Source organism: Halyomorpha halys, unplaced genomic scaffold (assembly GCF_000696795.3).
Source record: "Halyomorpha halys isolate HHAL.00 unplaced genomic scaffold, Hhal_1.1 Scaffold12.1, whole genome shotgun sequence".
Classification (NCBI taxonomy): Eukaryota; Metazoa; Arthropoda; class Insecta; order Hemiptera; family Pentatomidae; genus Halyomorpha; species Halyomorpha halys.
Genome location: NW_027109908.1, coordinates 2,112,157 through 2,130,331, shown reverse-complemented (window position 1 = coordinate 2,130,331; position 18,175 = coordinate 2,112,157). Strand labels below are relative to the sequence as shown.

The window sequence follows — 18,175 nt, the reverse complement described above, 5'->3', positions numbered from 1 at the left end:
TGTTCTGAGACTTTATTAAGATGTCTTCTTTAATGTCCTCCATTGATTGAAAGGGAAAAGAAAATTTAAGAAATAATACCAAATAATTACTGATTCCAATAAAAATAGTAGACTAATATTTTGTACAGTTATTACAACTGTAATATTTGCTGCTCTTCATAGTTTTATTCATGCTAATGATCGTTAGTTCTAATTTGTTAAAAAAAAATTTATATTTCTAACCATGTAGCCTAGGAGTGAGATTGCTGAAATATTAAAACTGAGGTTCCACTTTATCCTTCATTTCCTACTTCTTTTTTGGTAGGCTATTATACTCTTTCTCTTGCATGAAATTATATTTTTCTGTTTTGGTTTTGATTTAAAAGATGAAAGCCATGTAGGTGCAGGTCTTGTATGATTCTATAGACGAATCCTTTACTTAACTACGTAACAAATTAATAATATAGAATATATTATAATAGTTGAATATTTAGAAATTGATTTTCTAGAATTAGTTATCCAATTAGTCAATCGATGAATGAAGGACAGTTGAAGGTAGAAATATATTGCAATGAAATCCTGATGAAAAAAGGTTTTTAGAATAGAGATAATATACCTTATATCCTAAGGTTATTAATTCCCTAAAATGTTTAGTCTATTTCTTGTAGACATTTTCAACTCGGTCAAAATGGCAATAAAGTATAATAAAGTTTATCTAACTCTTGATATATTTACAGAATAAGGAATAATAATTCATATAGTAATTTCATCATTCCATGGATATGGAGTTGTCATGACAGCACGCAAGCAAGTGAAGAGACTTTTTCAATTAGCAATATATTATAAGATGTTTTTTTAGCGCCTTCAATCAATACAAACACCATACTGTGTGCTATGCGTGTAGTTTTTCCCCCATAGCAAATTATTAAATAGTTGATTATTGTGAAGTACAATTTCTTCTGCAATCAATAGTTAGGCATTTCAATTTATTTTATACATATTTTTAGAATTATTATTATTTTAATTTAATTCTTATCTTATAAAAAATGCTTTATATAATTTCCAAGTTGCTTTATGTTTCAGTCTAGGTTTAGGAACTCTTTATCCAGCTTATGCTTCATATAAGGCTGTCAGAACAAAAGATGTAAAAGAATACGTAAGTTTTTTTAAAAAATTTTTTATTGTATTTCTTAATACATATTTATTTTGTGTTAAACTGCAAATTTGTCTATAATTAATAATTATTTAGTGTAATAAATTTTATCTTCTAGAGTGTACACATGCTCTGAATTAACATTGTCTTTTTAGTTTAGCTTTGAATATGTGTTGAGCTATGAACTTTTGTTCTCTAAAATCAATTAAACCACTTGAATGCTCCAATTAGTTTATCTTTCTACTGATCAATTACTGATTACTTAATTTGTTTCTATGTGATCAAATTTACCTGAAATACTGCTAAAAAAGTTACTTTTTTTATCGCTATTATATTTATTATATGGCGACAAAAATCAAAGCTCTGAACAGTCCTCTGCTACTTGTTGGAAGTAGCATTTTCTGATAGATATGGCATTGAGAAGTAAGTGGGCTCAAGTGGTCTTAAATATGCAATCATCCTAATCATGCAAAACTTCTCCATTTGTGTGCATAGTTTTTCAATGAGGATAACAAAGCCTTGTCTTTTTATTAGTAATTTTTAAATTTATTAAAATTTGTTTTTAACTGTTCGTTATTTATACAAATGCGTACATATTTAGTGTAATAAGTTTTACTAGTACTACACATTTTAACTAATGTGAGTTTTCATAATGAAAATATTCTTCAAAATTCAAAATTATGATTATTACCAAATTTTTAATTATTTGCTTTTTTTAACAATTTAATGTTAATGTTGGCTTATTAACAACCCCATGTTTCAGGTGAAGTGGATGATGTACTGGATTGTGTTTGCTTTGTTTACATTTGCAGAAACATTCACTGATGTTTTATTTAGTTTCTGGTGAGCGTTAATTATTATTTGCTTTCAGTTGCTATTTAACCATGTTTATTTGTTTAATTGTGTTTTGTAAATTATCCATGTAAACGCTTTTTGTGTTGTTAGTGTTATGTTCTCTATGACCATCTCAGTAGGGGCTATTAGCCCCTCATGTGAACCATCTTACTATTGATTTTATGAGTATAGCTGTTGCCCTAATTGTTTAAAAAATTATATTTCAATATTTTTTTTCTTTAACATTCATTACCACGTTGTAGACTAATGGTCCACAACAGTTGTTAGGAAGATCAGTTGATTGTCGCATTCCGACAAACAAATTGTTATAATGTTTTGAACCTCTGAATACCTTTTAAAAAAGTTATTCTTCTACTTATTTTTAGAGATGGCTCTTCATAATTTTTATTACCCTATTTCAGGTTTCCTTTTTATTATGAAATCAAAGTAGCTCTAGTGCTTTGGCTGCTTTCACCAGCTACAAAAGGCTCATCATTTCTGTACAGGAACTTTGTTCACCCTGCATTCTTAAAAAGAGAAAGTGTAAGTTGATTTTATAGTTCATTAATTTTACTTTAGGAAAGCTAACTTTTATTTTAAATAAATAATGTTGTATAAAACTGATAGACCGAGAGTCCCTGTGCATAAATGGACATTAACTGAAGAGAAAAAAGGCCACTTTTTGAATCTTTATTGTTAAATTAACACACCGGAATGTGTAATCATGAAATAAAACTGGGGGATATAAATTATATATCCACCCTTCATTCAGATATCACAGCAACCTCATAGGTCTTACGGTTATTTTATTTATTGGAAGCTATTGTAAAGGATTCTAAAGACGTAAGTGTTCAAAGAAAGAATATATTTGTGAAATTAATTAATGCAAAACAATTGGGTTAGAAAAATTAATATGTAAACAAAGTTTTTTTATATAATAGAATATAGTCATTTAATACTATAAATGAAGCTTTACTTCAAAAGTATCTTTTTTTAAAAAATAAAATGAATTAAAATTAACAAAACAGAAAACTTATTTACTAGGTTTGAAAATAATAATGTTAATGTTTTGGCTTAGAAAAATGTAATAATTATAAATTTATTGGATTCAGCGGGTGGCCTAGCATCACTTGAAAAAATAAATTAATCATCTCCAGATAATTATATATTTGAGTTAGAAGATAGCATTTTTTGAAAAGTTTCTACTATCCAAGATAGCCATTATGAGATGCCGGATTGACTTCTTTTGATTTAGGAGGTGGAATGGTATCACTTAAAAAAAGATTACATGACATTTTGTTCCCTTGAGTATGAGGATAATCAAACTATTTTAGGGAGCATCACTTGGAGGTGACAGTAGGCATTGATAGGGTTAGAGAAAACGGGGAATTTACTAGCAGTGAGTAGTACTATGACCTGATCCTTCCATGGAATGTGGGGAAGACTTCCTCACCCTTCTCCCTCTCTAGTCCTCCAGTCACCCTACCCATTTAACCCTTTGTTATAGATAAATAGAGAAAGGCCATGGTCGAATGGAGTGGTGTAGGCTCCCTATCTATTGGATAGTATTTTACTTTATACTTTAATTTATTTGTTAAAAAGTGGGCCTGACCGGTGCAGGACACATAGCCTAGTGGTCTTAGTAGGCCCCCTGCTAGACAAGATCAGAGAGGAGCCATTAATTTGATTCAATCACTTTTCTATGAGAATACCACAGAAATTTACAATCACACATTAGAATAATAAAAAGTCTTGGGTTGTCGGCCCTAAGAAGAATGTCAATTTGTGAAAATTTGTCTCCTATTTTTGGGCCAAAAATAGAAACAATTATGTTGTACTTATTTGTTTTCTTTCTAAGGAAAAATAAAAAATCTTACTACTCCTAATCTTTTTTATTTTATCTTCTGGACCACCCATCCATTATTTAATACATCTTAATTACTTTCTATTTTTTTTTGTGTATTATGGGTGAAATCTTCCATTGAGGATCTATGCAGCCCTAGAGTGGGAATGTCAAGATTCATTTCTTGGGACCACCCGCAAATAAATATAGACTGACCCCCTGATATAAATATAGACTTGAACCACAACCCTCTGAACCAAGCACTCTGGGACCAATATCCAACATACACAGTTATTAGGTCCTCTTACTTTATGTTTTATATCCTCGTTTTAAGGGATTCATATTTTCTGTTTGTTGAGGCCGCATATCCACTTGAGGAAATGCCCCAAAGGAGCACCTTCAAATATGCAGGTTGAGGGTGGGGGATGTGCAACCACGTTCCACATGGGCAGTTAACCACTCTGAGCACTTACAGATAGCCCAGTCTGTTCTGGGATTTGTGCTTATCTGATTCTACCTCCAATAGTGAACCGAATATTGACCCTCACCAATTTTTTAAATATATTTATTTCAGTCATTGAAAAAGAGAATAGAGACCGGCAGTGGCAAATGAATCTGTATAAAGTGAGATAAAGTTTTATGATTTGCTCTTAAAAACAATGGAACAGAGGGCTACTTTATGAAAATATCACCAGAGCATTTTCAATTTATAATGAATAATGTCAGGGCTATAATTGAGAGACAAGACACATTTTTAATCTGTGGTTGTTCGCTAAATTTTATTTGGTAGTTAACAAAATTTTTATCTTATATTAAAAAAAGAATGAGTATTATCAAATTGTTTTTAAAGGTAATTATAAATACTATTGAAGTCATTTCAACATATGTCCTACACTTAATAATGTTTTAAGAATTACAATGTCTTATAGGTCAAATAATTTTGAGATAAAACATAATGATTAATCCAGTAGGGTAGTGTGGGTGTCAGCTGCCTAGGAAGGAGAAAAATTTTGCTCTCCTTCCCCCCTTTATTTAGATATTTCAATTTAAAAGACTAAAATATTCAGTAATTCTAAACAACTTTTTGGCAAGAACAATAATATTTATTGTGTATTGTATAGGTCACAAATAAAAAAGTCATGAAATGAAATGGTTCAAATTTTAACGAGATATTATTATTTATTATGAAATTTGTCCGTTTCCTAAAAGTTCAGCTATGGCTTCAGGGATACTCATTTGGAGAATTTGCTCAAGTTTATACACCTTATATAGGGCCGTTTGTAGCCGATAGAGTTTAGGTGTTTGCCTTAGCACACTTGTAACTGCAGTGACATCTATTTGAATCTGGCCTTGACGTGGTCAATTTTAATTTTGCCGTGGTTCCACGGAATGAAAACTTTACCCTCTCTCCATGAATAGAGTAGAGTGGTAACCTGTAAATAACCACCCTGTATGTCGGAATTAACTAGAAAGGGGGTAAACAAAACAACAGTTTTATAAAAAGTTGGTCATATTTTTTACTTTGTGATGGAATTATCGTAAGAAATTTGTGATATTTTTATAATTTGTTTGTCTCTTTTGATATCCCTTATATTTGAGATATGATAGTCAGAATGAACAAATAATTTTAAATGTAATTGTCTTATGCAAATGTTATTGTAATTGCAAGACCCAGCTTTGTACTGTGTAGATCTGTGGAAAGGATTAATCTGTAAAATAGTTAAGTAATGGTACTGTAGAGTTACTGATATGTTTGATATGAAACACAGCTCAAGATTTAAATAGGGTTCAGGTTCCACTGAAACCTGGCATCATAAAGTGGGTACCTTTTCTTTTTTTTTTCTTCTGGCATGACAGACCCTGTAGGTCCAAGGCCTTGCACAATGTACTACGGAAATGCATCGCGTGATTCTTGACAAGGTTTTCATAAGGTGGGTCCATCACTTCCACGCCTATTTTTGTGAGTGTTACCCACTGGCAATGAGCCTCACAAATGCCCGGGGGAGGCTGTGAGTGAGTTTCATGTAATTATATGCTTGAAAAAATTCTGGTTAGGGTTGGGGCTGGAACTCGCAACCTTGGGGTTGGTAGACAGTGGGTACTTTTAGTTAGGGATAAATTTGGTGGTTGAGCGCGATCATGAACAATTCACCTCCGGGTATAATTGTTGTTTAAGATACCCTTGATATAATTATTATTCAAGATAAATATAAAGTAAGCTTACTTCCTTACAATGTATTGATCCTCCATGAGATGCAGCAGTACAAATTTTTGTGTTTAGGGTCATTTGTGGCCTAGAGAGTTAGTTAGTTAAAGTGTTAACTTTAACTTCCTTGTGACTTGAGCGGTGCCGGTTCGAATCCGGTCTGGGTTTTCAATTTTTAATTCTTTAGTGGTTCCACGAAATGAAAACTTAACCACAGAATTATAGAGGATTATACAGGATTATTGAGTGTCAGAAATCAACAGGAAAGGGATCATAAAAAAAAATCATGTTTAGTGAAGCAGCAGTGTTGAGTGTGTGTATCTAGTGATAGCTCCTGATTACTTGTATCATGGTAGTAATTCTGATAGCATTATTTATTTGATTACAGGAAATTGATGAAATGCTCGCTAAAGCTAAAGAAAGGGGTTACAGCACAGTCGTTAGCCTTGGCAGTAAAGGTGTAACATATGCAACAAACGTAATACTGCAAACTGCAATGAAAGTGAGTTCTGGATCTTGGCCTCAATCTATATGTCCTGATGAATAACAGTTAACTCTTGCATGTCTTATCAAAATGTTTTGCTGATATTGACTGTTCTTATGAAATAATACAGCATCGCAAAATTATTTATTTTTATTTTTTGTTTTCTTTATAGCTTATGTCTGAAAAAGTTTCTTATTGTTGACTAACAATGAGTAATAGTTTGTTTTATTTATTTTTTATAGTGACAGAAATTTTAGTGCTTAGTAATTATTATTTGAGTAATTATTTACTGCCTATTACAAGCTTTTCTAGTGAAGTTGATATTGCTTTTATAAATTTCTCTTCAGCTTAAGCTGAAAATAAAACTTTTCCTTAGTTTGTTAAAAGTATATCTGAACTTGATATTATTAACTCTTTTAGTGCCTGGTGAAAAAGATGTGCCTATGCAAAGATAATCGGCCGAATTTCACCAAAAACAATATTTACTTTTTATTTCCAAAACCAGTGTATTAAGGATAAAATTGAGGATAAAGCAATGAAATTAATTTTTCTATATTCATTGAAAATTATATAAATAATAAAGGTATAAATGATCATAAAGAAAATAAAAATTTAGTTCTCACTTAGAAAACGTATTTGCTCATACAATAAGTCATCTTGTCATCATAACTTTATATAGATCATTTATTACAAAGTATGTACTTTGCATTTTCAATAAAATTTGTAACAAAATAAATAATATTGCATAACAAAAATAAATAATAACTCCAAGGTACATGATTAGTGCCAGATTGATTATCTCTTCTGAAACTTTTTTTTATATGTTGTTATTGAAATAATATATTTTTGAATTCTCTCCTAATGAAATTAGACAATTTATAATGTATAATAAATTTATTTTGAGATGTAGTTCTATCGCAATGTGAATTGTAAAGCGCCTACTAGGTGCTACTAAATGTATCGGCCTTGGGCACTAAAAGGGTTAAAATTCAATCTTATTAATATTTCTATTTTAGGATTTCTCATAATTTTTCTACCATTTCCTAGTTTTACCAATGACCTTGTTAATCTAGTAGTAAGGTCAAGGTTTTTTCCTTTAACTTTTTTTCTAGGCTCCAAAAAGTAGATAGATTGTTGGATTATTCTCATAATATTTAATTTTTGAATCGATACAAATTTAACCCCAATCCATTTTTTTTTGTTTATATGAATTTGCTCCTTGTTCATGTGGTTATTTTTTTTTATTACTGTTTTAAACAAAAATACATTTTACTTCCTTTACTATCTCTGTCAAAAGAAGTGTAGTAATTGGCCCACATTTATTTTTTTCTAATTTCACTTACTTTAGTTGCTTCAGGATCTATCCTCTATTTTAGGAAAAGAGAATTAAAAAAAAAAAATTATCTGCCATTTTTAAATGTCCTTTACTTTCCTGGATTATTAAAATATATCATTATATTAGGTTGGTGCTTATATGCATATATGCATGCAAATGTCGAATTTTTTTCTACATGCAAATATTTCTCCTCTTGTTTTCGTTATGCTTTTGTTTTTGGCATAATCTTGTTTATAGTCGTATTATCCATCGCCAATGTCACATTTCAACATAGGTGATTTTACCATATGTGTTTCTTTTTGTTATTCGTTTTGAATTTTGTACTGATATGAATTCCACCGTTTAATTTTTTTGTATGATAATAAACTTGGTAATAATCCTGCAAAAGCTGCACACAATATAAATCAGGTGGGGGAGAATACTATTAAAGATCAAAAAGTGCAGCATTGGTTTGAAAACTTTTGGTCTGGTGATTTTTCACTACTAAACAAATCACAAAGAAGCCCTAAATGACCATGGCGGCCGTAAGCCCAAAACGGCCACATACATCTCACAGAATTATTGGGAAATTAAATTAATTGAATATATATGTATATATAGTTGATCGTAAAAATTTATATATAAGAAGATAGTCAGGGTTACGGTCAAAAGAGAAACATAAATAGTTTACAACTATTTTTGTTTCTCTTTTGACCGTAACCCTGACTATCTTCTTATATATAAATTAATTGAAATATGAAGTTTTGCAGTACCCAGCCTATTCACTGGGTCTCTCGCTAACCGACTTTCAAATCAGGTTATTTTTAAGACAGGCATCTATGCTTTAAAGTTCCGCTGGGAAGTGTATTGAAGCGAATGGAACATATTTTGATTAATTAAACAGCTTGTGAAAAAATCCGACATTTCATATGCAACCTAATAGATATAATGTTGGTGTATACTTTAGATTTTTTGTGTTTACTTCCATTCATTCAGTAAACCTTGCAATGCGGGGTGTAACGTTGGCTCACATTTAATAGTTTAATTACTATTTAAGTTTTTTTTTTTTTTTTTTATCTTTTATATGTCAATCAACAATCTTCCAAAATTTTAATGACTTTTGCAGAATTGTTTGTTTAGATTTATAGATAGACTGTACAATTTTTGGTTGACTCATTGCCGAGATATTTTTTAAAAAATAACAGAAATTCAGTAATCCATTCTTAGCAATATGAAATGCTTAATTTTTTTTTTTTAAATAAAAACAATTTTTAAGGTTTTATACCTAGAATCTTATCTTTTTTTTTTTTCTGAAACTACTTAACCTAATTCGATTTAAGTTGGGTCATTTTAATTTAATGAAAATACCCCAATTATAAAAATTTTGTTGGGAGGGGGAGGGATGTCTGAGATAAAATATTTTAAAATTATAAAAAAAAAAATTTTAGAACATACCTTGTTGAAACATAAATTCCCTTTTCCTGTTCAATAAGGATTTCAGATCTATAGATTTAATAGAAGGAAAAATTAAACATATATTTGTGGAAGAAATAAATAATAAAAATCATTGTATTTCAAATTATGTATTTTAAAATTTACTGCTATATTTTATATAACAGAGTAAGTTATGCTTAGTAAAGCTTCTTGAAAATGTCCCAAAAAGAACGCAGTTTTTAAGTGACTATTTTTTGTAGTTGGTAACACTATTATTATTTCTTTTATCAGGTAGGTTGTGGTTAATCTTTTCCTTGAATATTTTTCTGTCTGTACATCATGTAGTTGTTTTTATTGTAAAGCTGTTTTTAAATATGGCAAATATATATTGCGAAACTCTAAAATAAACTCAGCACACAACTCAGATGTTTCAATGCTTTGACTGTGCTGTCGCAAGGTTAAAAAGTTAGGTTGCAGAACAAGGTTACCTGTCTCTACTTTGTCTATCTGATTATCATACTATGTGAGTGGTCATTAATTTATATCTTCTTAACAGTGTTCAACATTTGTCCAACATCCGATTTCTAAATTGTGCAATTAAGTTTCATTTGGTTTCTCTTTCTGATGGTTTATTAAATTCCAAGTGTCTTTAAACAATGAACAGTTGTGAAACTGAAGGCATGAAGATATCCAGTGAACTCTACAGACACGTCTATGGTCATCAAAATATTATCAAGACAGTATTTTATCACAGGCAAATTAGAGGTGATGATATTGTTTTATTTTTAACTCCAACTTTTAATGTAACTATTATTATGTTTGCAACTTTAAAAATTGCGTTCTTTTCGGGCCACATTGTACTGAGATCTTAGGTTTTAGAACTTATATGAATTTAAGTTGCTGTTTTCAGTAAGAATCTGTTACTACTTCTGTTTCTGTTTATAACCTTTATTTTTTCTTTTCTTTTTTCAAATATTATTCAATTTTTCTTTTTAATTTCTTTTCTCATTAGATGTATCCTCTAAAGAATATTTATTTGTTTGGTCAAATATAGCAAACCATTTAGTTTTAATTTTTTTTTTTTAATTTATTTATTTCTAATAATATGACCCCTTTTTGTGGTTATATTAGATGGTTTTTATTTTTATTATTTTTTTTTTTATTTTGCTTGTGATGTAATTCAATGGTTGCTGTTAGAATATGAATGGTCTTTCTGAACTTGGAGCTGCGGGAGATGATGGCGACGGAGAGCCCACAGTTGTGGAAGAGATGATCATAGAAGAGCCAATGAAGAAAAAACGGACACGGAAACCCAAAACATGATTGATTTGAAAAAAAAAAATTATAATAAAATTTAACTTCAGCTGTTTCTTGACTAGGGCATTGTTTATATAAAAATTTGGAAAAGAATTTTATAATTGGTAAACATTTAGTATTGTTGATTGTCAACTTTTGTAGTTAGGATTATTTGCTTTCCACAATGTTAAATGGCTATTAAAGTGCTCAACAAAAAAAAAAAAATACAGTTCTATCATCTAAGACTTTTGTGTTTTTTAATTGTATTACTTTTAGTTTGTGTAATGTTAAAGCTTTACTTTAGCTACAATTGTGATGTAAAGTGAGGCCTTAAAGTCTAGGTTTAAGACTGAAGTTGTGATAAAGAATGAATGGGGTCTTGGTAGTGATATTAAGCATGTGATATTCACTCATGATATTAATATTTACCACTTAGGATAATTTTAATAAATTGATCCTTCAATATTTTATTTTTCAACTATTTGTTACTAATTTTTTTAATGAAATAAAGATCTGCTTATTTTCTAAAATTTTATTTTTATTTGAACTAACATCCACTGTGCATTTCAAAGCTTATCCGTTACTAATTGCACCTAACAAGACAACATGCAGGCATTTTTATTTTTTTTTTATTAACTTCGCTCCTTTAATGGTTCTTTTTGGATTTTGGTTTTTATTAATTTTTTGAAAATTTTGAAGTAGGGGAAATAAAAAATTAAACAGAAACAAAAGCTACTTTGTGTCTTAGTCACAAATAAAATATTTCAGGGTGGCGGAGGTTTGGTTGAACATATTAGAAAAAGCTACAGTTTGACCGACCTTGCTCCAAGGAAAAGCGACAGATTCATTCGTCCAGATGAAACTGACGCAGAACAAGGTAATTTTAAAATATGCTTAAATCTTTTAAATATATTCTTCATTATTAAAACTAAAAATTTGGTTTGATTTTTTTCTGATTACTAAATAAATTTAAATTTGTCTCGTTAACTACCTTTATAATATTTGTAATAAAGTTTTCATTTCTGATGTCAATAATTCAGGATGACATTTGACGATTCATTTGTCATCCTGAATGTCCATTTTATTAATTATTTAAAATGTGTCTATAATTATCTTCCTATGAACAATATAGTGAAAAAAAAAAATGTTCAGATCTTCTGTTTCAATTACTTAGCTTTTTAGAATATAACTAGCATGCCGGTTTTAATTACCCCCTATCTCTCCCAATTCCTCTCGTCTCTGTCTCTCGACCTTTAATTTATTATTTATTCACAACCCCTAATTTTCTAAATCATTATAGCTATAATCATTAATTTTGTATCATGTAACTTAAAAATAGACACGGGCAGGGACTATACAGTACCCAAAATACTTAAGCATAATGTTTCTATTGTTATAACTTAGAAAAGGAGATGGAGTATGGTTGTATGGTACCCAGAATATCATACTAAGAGGAATTTGATTATATATAAATAACAATTTCTTTAAAAGAGATAATTGGTTGGCTGATTGGCTGGTGAACTGAAGAACTCCAATGTTGAAATGAATGGTTATTAATAGTATGGTTATTGTGGAGTTAGCCCGTTTTATACCTCAAAATTAAAATTCTATGTTAAGTACTAATTTACTTATTGGTAAGTTATTGTTCTATTCATTCATATTTTATCAATGTCATCGTTGGTCTTCTGAAAAATGGAAGAATCCTAAAGGACAAAATTTTCAGGAGAGCATATTGTTTTCTTTACACGGTCTGAAAAACTTTTTGGGTAAAAAAACTATATGTTTATGTTTTTGAGAACCCATTAGTATTCTAATTTCATCTCATATAGTTAAAACTAATGTCAATGACTATTTGGCCAAAAAGTTGAAAATCTGAAAGTACATAAATTGTTGTATTTGCCCTTTTTACTGAACATCAAGGATAAAATATGGCACCATACCAGACAGATACATTTAATGCTTGCTTAAAAAAATTCTTATCAGTAAACCACACCTAATCTGTAATCATTAGTTTAATATCTGAAGTGAATTCTAATTCTGTGATTGATAAAATTTTACTCTTTAAGTTTTTAATTCACTATAAAACTCTCATTTTGCTTTGTTATTATAAAGCAATTGAATTGTTTTATTTAGGTTTTGTCATCAGTTTTGATTGCTCCTGTAAATCTCAATTTTTTTAACTTCCCGATATTTATATCATAACAAGTAACCTCCTAATTCCTCTTTCTCTCCTCTCTGTCTCTCAACCTAATATTTATTTATTTAACCTTTAATTTATTATTTATTCGTGACTCCCAATTTTCTAAGTCATTAAAGCTGTAATAATTAATTTTGTATTATGTAACTTAAAAATAGACGGGCTGGGACTATACAGTACCCAAAATACTTAAGCATAATTTTTCTATTGTTATAACTTAGAAAAGGAGATGGGGTATGGTTGTACAGTACCCAGAATATCATACTAAGAGGAATTTGATTATATAAAAATAATAATTTATTTAAAAGAGGTAATTAAGAGCTGTCATTCTCATAAAATCATGTCTCTTATTCTCCTAAATGGAAATGCTGTATCTAATACATGTTGTTTTTTGGCAATGGTCATTTTAAATGAAACATGAACATCAAAAACTTAAAAACTTTGTTGTAAAAAATGTATAAAAGAAATACTCAAAATTTTTTGCTGTTAGTTTTATAAAATGATACTTATCATAATCAAAAACAGAGGATTGAATAACATTAAATCATATTGGTCGTTGAAGTTTTAAGAGATCAGATTGTTGTTTTACAGAAGCAGTGCTTGATAAAACTGTAAATATATATCCCCTAATCATATTAAAATAATAAATATTTTCAACATGAAATTTATTTTTATTAATTTTATGTTTCAAATAAACCAACTCATTATTCATAAACGACTAATTAAAACTATACAAATTGTGTTTATTATTTTCCTGATAAGGAATAAAATTTATTATTTGTTATTCATCTTACTCTCTGTTAATTATTAGGTATTTGCATTTTCTCATTCAGATTGTGATTTAGGTTATATTATCATGAGTATATTTTTAGTTAAAATTCAAGTTTGTTGTCTTACAGTAGGAGCCATTTTAGTGTATTCAGAGTTAGTAACAAAAACAAATGAGTTATCATCTATGTTGCTATTGTCTTCATAACAATAAGAAAATGGATTCATTATCATTAGCATAGAAATTATTAAAATTTATGATTTACTGTTAGTGAATGTTGTAATTATATTACAAACATTAAGAAACTGCTGAGGTAAAATAAAAAAAATTGCAGTTACTTTAAAGGAGGATTTTTGAAGCATTTTTATTGTATAATCCAGAAGTGAGCATGCACACATAAGGATAAAGAGAGTCACAATGTGTTTTTTATGTTTCATAAAGAATCATAGGTAGATACACAAATTAATTTTTTTATTTTATGTAATTGCATATGGTTACGTGTCATAAATAAAAACAGAATATACGCACAATACGTAATTATGGAAAAAAAAATAATTACTTTAAAATTTCAGTTAGCAAATTCAAATATGTTTGAAACTACCCCAGCTTCCCCCTTCTACAATTCAGTGTCTAACATGGTTTGCGCACTATAAATGGTCTGGGTAAAAAACTAAAAGTACTATTTTAGTGAACGCTGCAATTGGCTCACCATTGGTCTAAACCAGTTAATTTAAAAATTATTATTCTACATTTCACTTTTATTTTTTAAAATTTGTGTGCAGGTTTGCTGTTGAATAAACAGTTTGATCTCTTAAACCAAATTTATATTTCTCTAAATCAACCTAATTAAGCTGTGATACTTCGTAAGTCCGAACCAATCAACAATAATATTTTAATGGTTAAAAAACATTAGCATCATTCTATAAAAAAAAAAATTAACACATTCTTAATTTTTGTAACATTTGCTGTTGAATAAATGGTGTGATCTCATAAACCAAATTTATATTTAACATTTTTCTTAATTAACTTAATTGATGCCTCATAATTCTGAAAACACAGCAATACTATTTTAATACTTTATAAAAAAAATTAACACATCATTCTAGATACATCTTATCTCAACCTTTTGAAGAATTTATATATTGGAGTATTGGTCGATTAAAGACGTCCCACTCTCTAAAGATCATAACACTATAAATAATTGGAAGGGAACCTGCTGTTCCTGCCATGCCCCCGAAATCTCATGATATGAGTCAGGCTTGGCTTATCTTTAAAACATTTAGTAATAGCGAGTAGAGCAGTATCGCCAAAAAAAAAAAAGTTATGCTTGTGTTGCAAATTTTTAAATTAAGCTGTATCACAACCTAAGCAACAATTTTCATGAAGCTTGGTTAAAAGTTATAGTAAAGAAATACTCAGATGAAATCATATAAAATGATACTGCTAGTCATAAAATTTCTAATATAAAAAATAAGTCAATATTTTACTATCCATTATCTTTAGGGTCCATTGTTCTGAGAAATGAAAGTGAGAGAGTTGTAAAGATTGGTTGTTTCAATTTTGAACTCTAATATTCAAGCTTAGCATGAATCCCTGTAGAAAATTCTAACCTAAAATCTCTGTTTTAAGTAGGTTAAATGAAATATTTATAAATTTTTTGCATGTATTTTGACTTTTTGAATTGTAGTCTTTTCATATTAATCATTTTAAATATTGCTTACTTCCTTGGTTCACTAGTTTCAATCTTTCTGGATTAATAATTCAAAATCATATAATGGACCTTCAGTTTATTCTGGTCTGTGAGAAATGAAACTCCCACATCATAGAAGTCATTGTGCTATTCTGTGGGCAAAAAAGTGAATTTTTTGTGGGAAGAAATTGTATCAATTTATGCATGCAATAACAGAAGCTTTGCTTCATTTATGAATGAGATGAATTATGAATGAGAGTTTTAAAAGAATGAATGAATTATATTATTTATTTTATTTTATTTTAATACTAGTCAGGTGTTTAATCTGCCTCATAAAAAGGGGTTCACTTTATTTCTAAAATTTGAAATCCTACATCTAACGTGAAATGAATATCAGAAGTTTATAGAAATTAAGATTTACCATTTAATGAGAAGCTTAATGTTGTCTCACAATAGAATCATTACTGGGATGAATTTATCAGCATTATATTGAAACATCTATTTTTGACAAGTTAATAGACTTTTAAAATGTTTGTAAAATATAGTTTTGGTTTTTCTATAAGGTAAGTGATATATCAAAATGATATAACCTCCCTCGTCAGCAATTATTTCTTGGAGCCCAGTACAAGTGTCCCTTAAGTTACACTAAGAACAGACAAGGTATAAAATGATCTTGACTTAAAACGTCTCCACTAAAATAAAACAAATCAACCTGTAACTCGAGGGATACCTGTAATATATGTGAAAGAATAAAAAATGTCTGTAACCAGTACATAATACACTAATAATAATACATACAATATAATAAATGCAGCATATAACATACAACATACATTAATAATAGTATATAACAGTTAAGTATTGCTGTTTCTTATTGGTACATGAGACTAATCTGCTGAGAGTTTTGTTTTCTAATGGAGATTAATTATAATATTCGTTTACAATCTACAAGTTAGACTAGAAGTTGTCAATTCCAAGCTTCTAGAAAATTTTAGTAAGTGACAAATATTTGTATAATCAATTGGAAATTAGAAAAAATGTTCTGAGCTGAGGATGGGGGTTCCTCCCTGAAATTTTAACATGATTGAATGTTGAAGAGTATTATGGGATTGAAATGGAAGTTTTGCTTGGCTTCATAATTAAATAATATTTTTATAAACATAGAAAAAGTTGTATTCCTGTATATTGAATTTATTTTCTTAACAACTGGTTTTAGTCTCCATAATATTTAGGCTAGTTTGTATGTTAAAATTGGGACGGCCAACCAATAATTTACTTGTTATTTATATATTATGAAATTATATACAACAAGAAAATTTGCTATTAGTGATAAAATGACATTATACAAACATGTTGAGAATCTAACATTGATACAACTACAATAGTATTTCTAGAGGAGAAGATCTAGAGACCATCTTCTTTTCAGACCTCTAGAAGGATTATTAGGTAATGAAAGAGAAACCAGGTTAGAAACAAGTGGGTTTAGGTGGTTGGGAAGTTTATCATGGAAGGATTGATTTCTGGTTCTGTCCATTGGTAACATATGGAACATTGAGGTCCTGATGTATGACTTGATTTGTGACAAAGTAAGGAGTATTAAGGATTTTGGACTGTAAGGATTGGATTCGGGAGGAATTAGATGGTTTAGTGAAGCCCTGTTGTGATTTACTTGAAATGATAATTTGTCGGAGTGATAAGAACAAATAATGAGGAAATATGTAGAGGTTAAGAATTTACAGATCTTGAATAGCAGTTCTGGGTGCCAGATTCGATCAAAAGCCTTTTAGAAAAGTAATTAGGAAAAGTAAATTCAGTTATTAAGATTCACCTGTTTATGTATTACAATTATCAATTTGTTGGTTTTATACTACAAGTTTCTTGTTGAAGCTGTCTAACAATGAATATGATTTTCACAACATTAGTTCTGATGTTTTATAGATACACTGTTTTTTGCTTCATATAAATTTTTCAATACTAGAAGCATCGGTTTACGCACAGTTATCATTGATTTTATAATTATAATTAATAATTAATCTATACATCTCCTTCTGGCATGACAGACCATGGAGGTCATAGGCCTTGCACAATGTACTACGGAAATACATCACGTGTTTCTTGACGAGGTATCATAGGGTGGGTTCGTCACTTCTACACCTATTTTTTTGAGTGCCACCTATTGGCTAACGGGCCTCATAAATCCCCAGGGGGAGGCTGTGAGTGATTATTGTGTAATTATCAATTAATCTATACATGCATATTACAAATTTCATAAAACATTTGTTTTATTCTACATTTCTCTTAACAATTTCTCAGAATTTCCAGGTAATTTGTTAATAGGAATAGGTAATTGGCTTATGATATCTATTCCAAATTTAAGGTTGTACAAGTCACAGTTCTTAGTTTCCTAAAATCACTTTTAGACCAAACCAGTTGCCAAAGTACTATTTTGGAGGCCTGTCACAGGCTCAGCTTCTTACTTAAAATTTGACTGGTTACAAATAATACAATATTAGTTATTAATTGTATTAGTACATATATAATCTGTAGTAGCAATGTAGTATCTGTATATTTCAATTACTATAATTTGTATTTTTTTAAAAATAAATACCTCCAATAATGCGAGGTCCCTGGCATTATTTGCCTGCTTGCTGTGTACAACTCTGGAAAAATAAATTTAATTTTGGTCAGATATTTATTATTTTCTTGCAAGATTCATTTGTTTTCTGCAATTATGAGAATGCCATAAGCAAATACTAAACAGGCTACATGCGTTTTTTATTTTTTATTATCCCCATGTAATATTTTCATGCTTGAAAGAAAGTCTGTGCATCAGTTAAAGTTCTATACTTATCAGCCTGTAGTTTTTAGGTTTCTAATTGAATGAGCTTTTCAATTCTTGGTTAGTAATAATACCCACTCCATTTTCTTGCATTCATAGTTAGATCAAGCTTAATATTTTATAATACAATAAATTA

General features: G+C 29.3%; 1 protein-coding gene across 1 annotated transcript in view; it reads left to right on the top strand.

Annotated features, from left to right (window-relative positions):
* LOC106679102 (Receptor expression enhancing protein A) overlaps positions 1 to 18,175 on the top strand; it is a gene marked incomplete in the record, with an annotated part of 38,899 nt that overhangs the window by 6,126 nt on the left and 14,598 nt on the right. Inside the window, 5 exon segments of the mRNA XM_067048082.1 lie at positions 1,063 to 1,135; positions 1,896 to 1,975; positions 2,389 to 2,509; positions 6,404 to 6,517; positions 11,313 to 11,421. Coding sequence (XP_066904183.1) covers positions 1,063 to 1,135; positions 1,896 to 1,975; positions 2,389 to 2,509; positions 6,404 to 6,517; positions 11,313 to 11,421 — 497 coding nt within the window.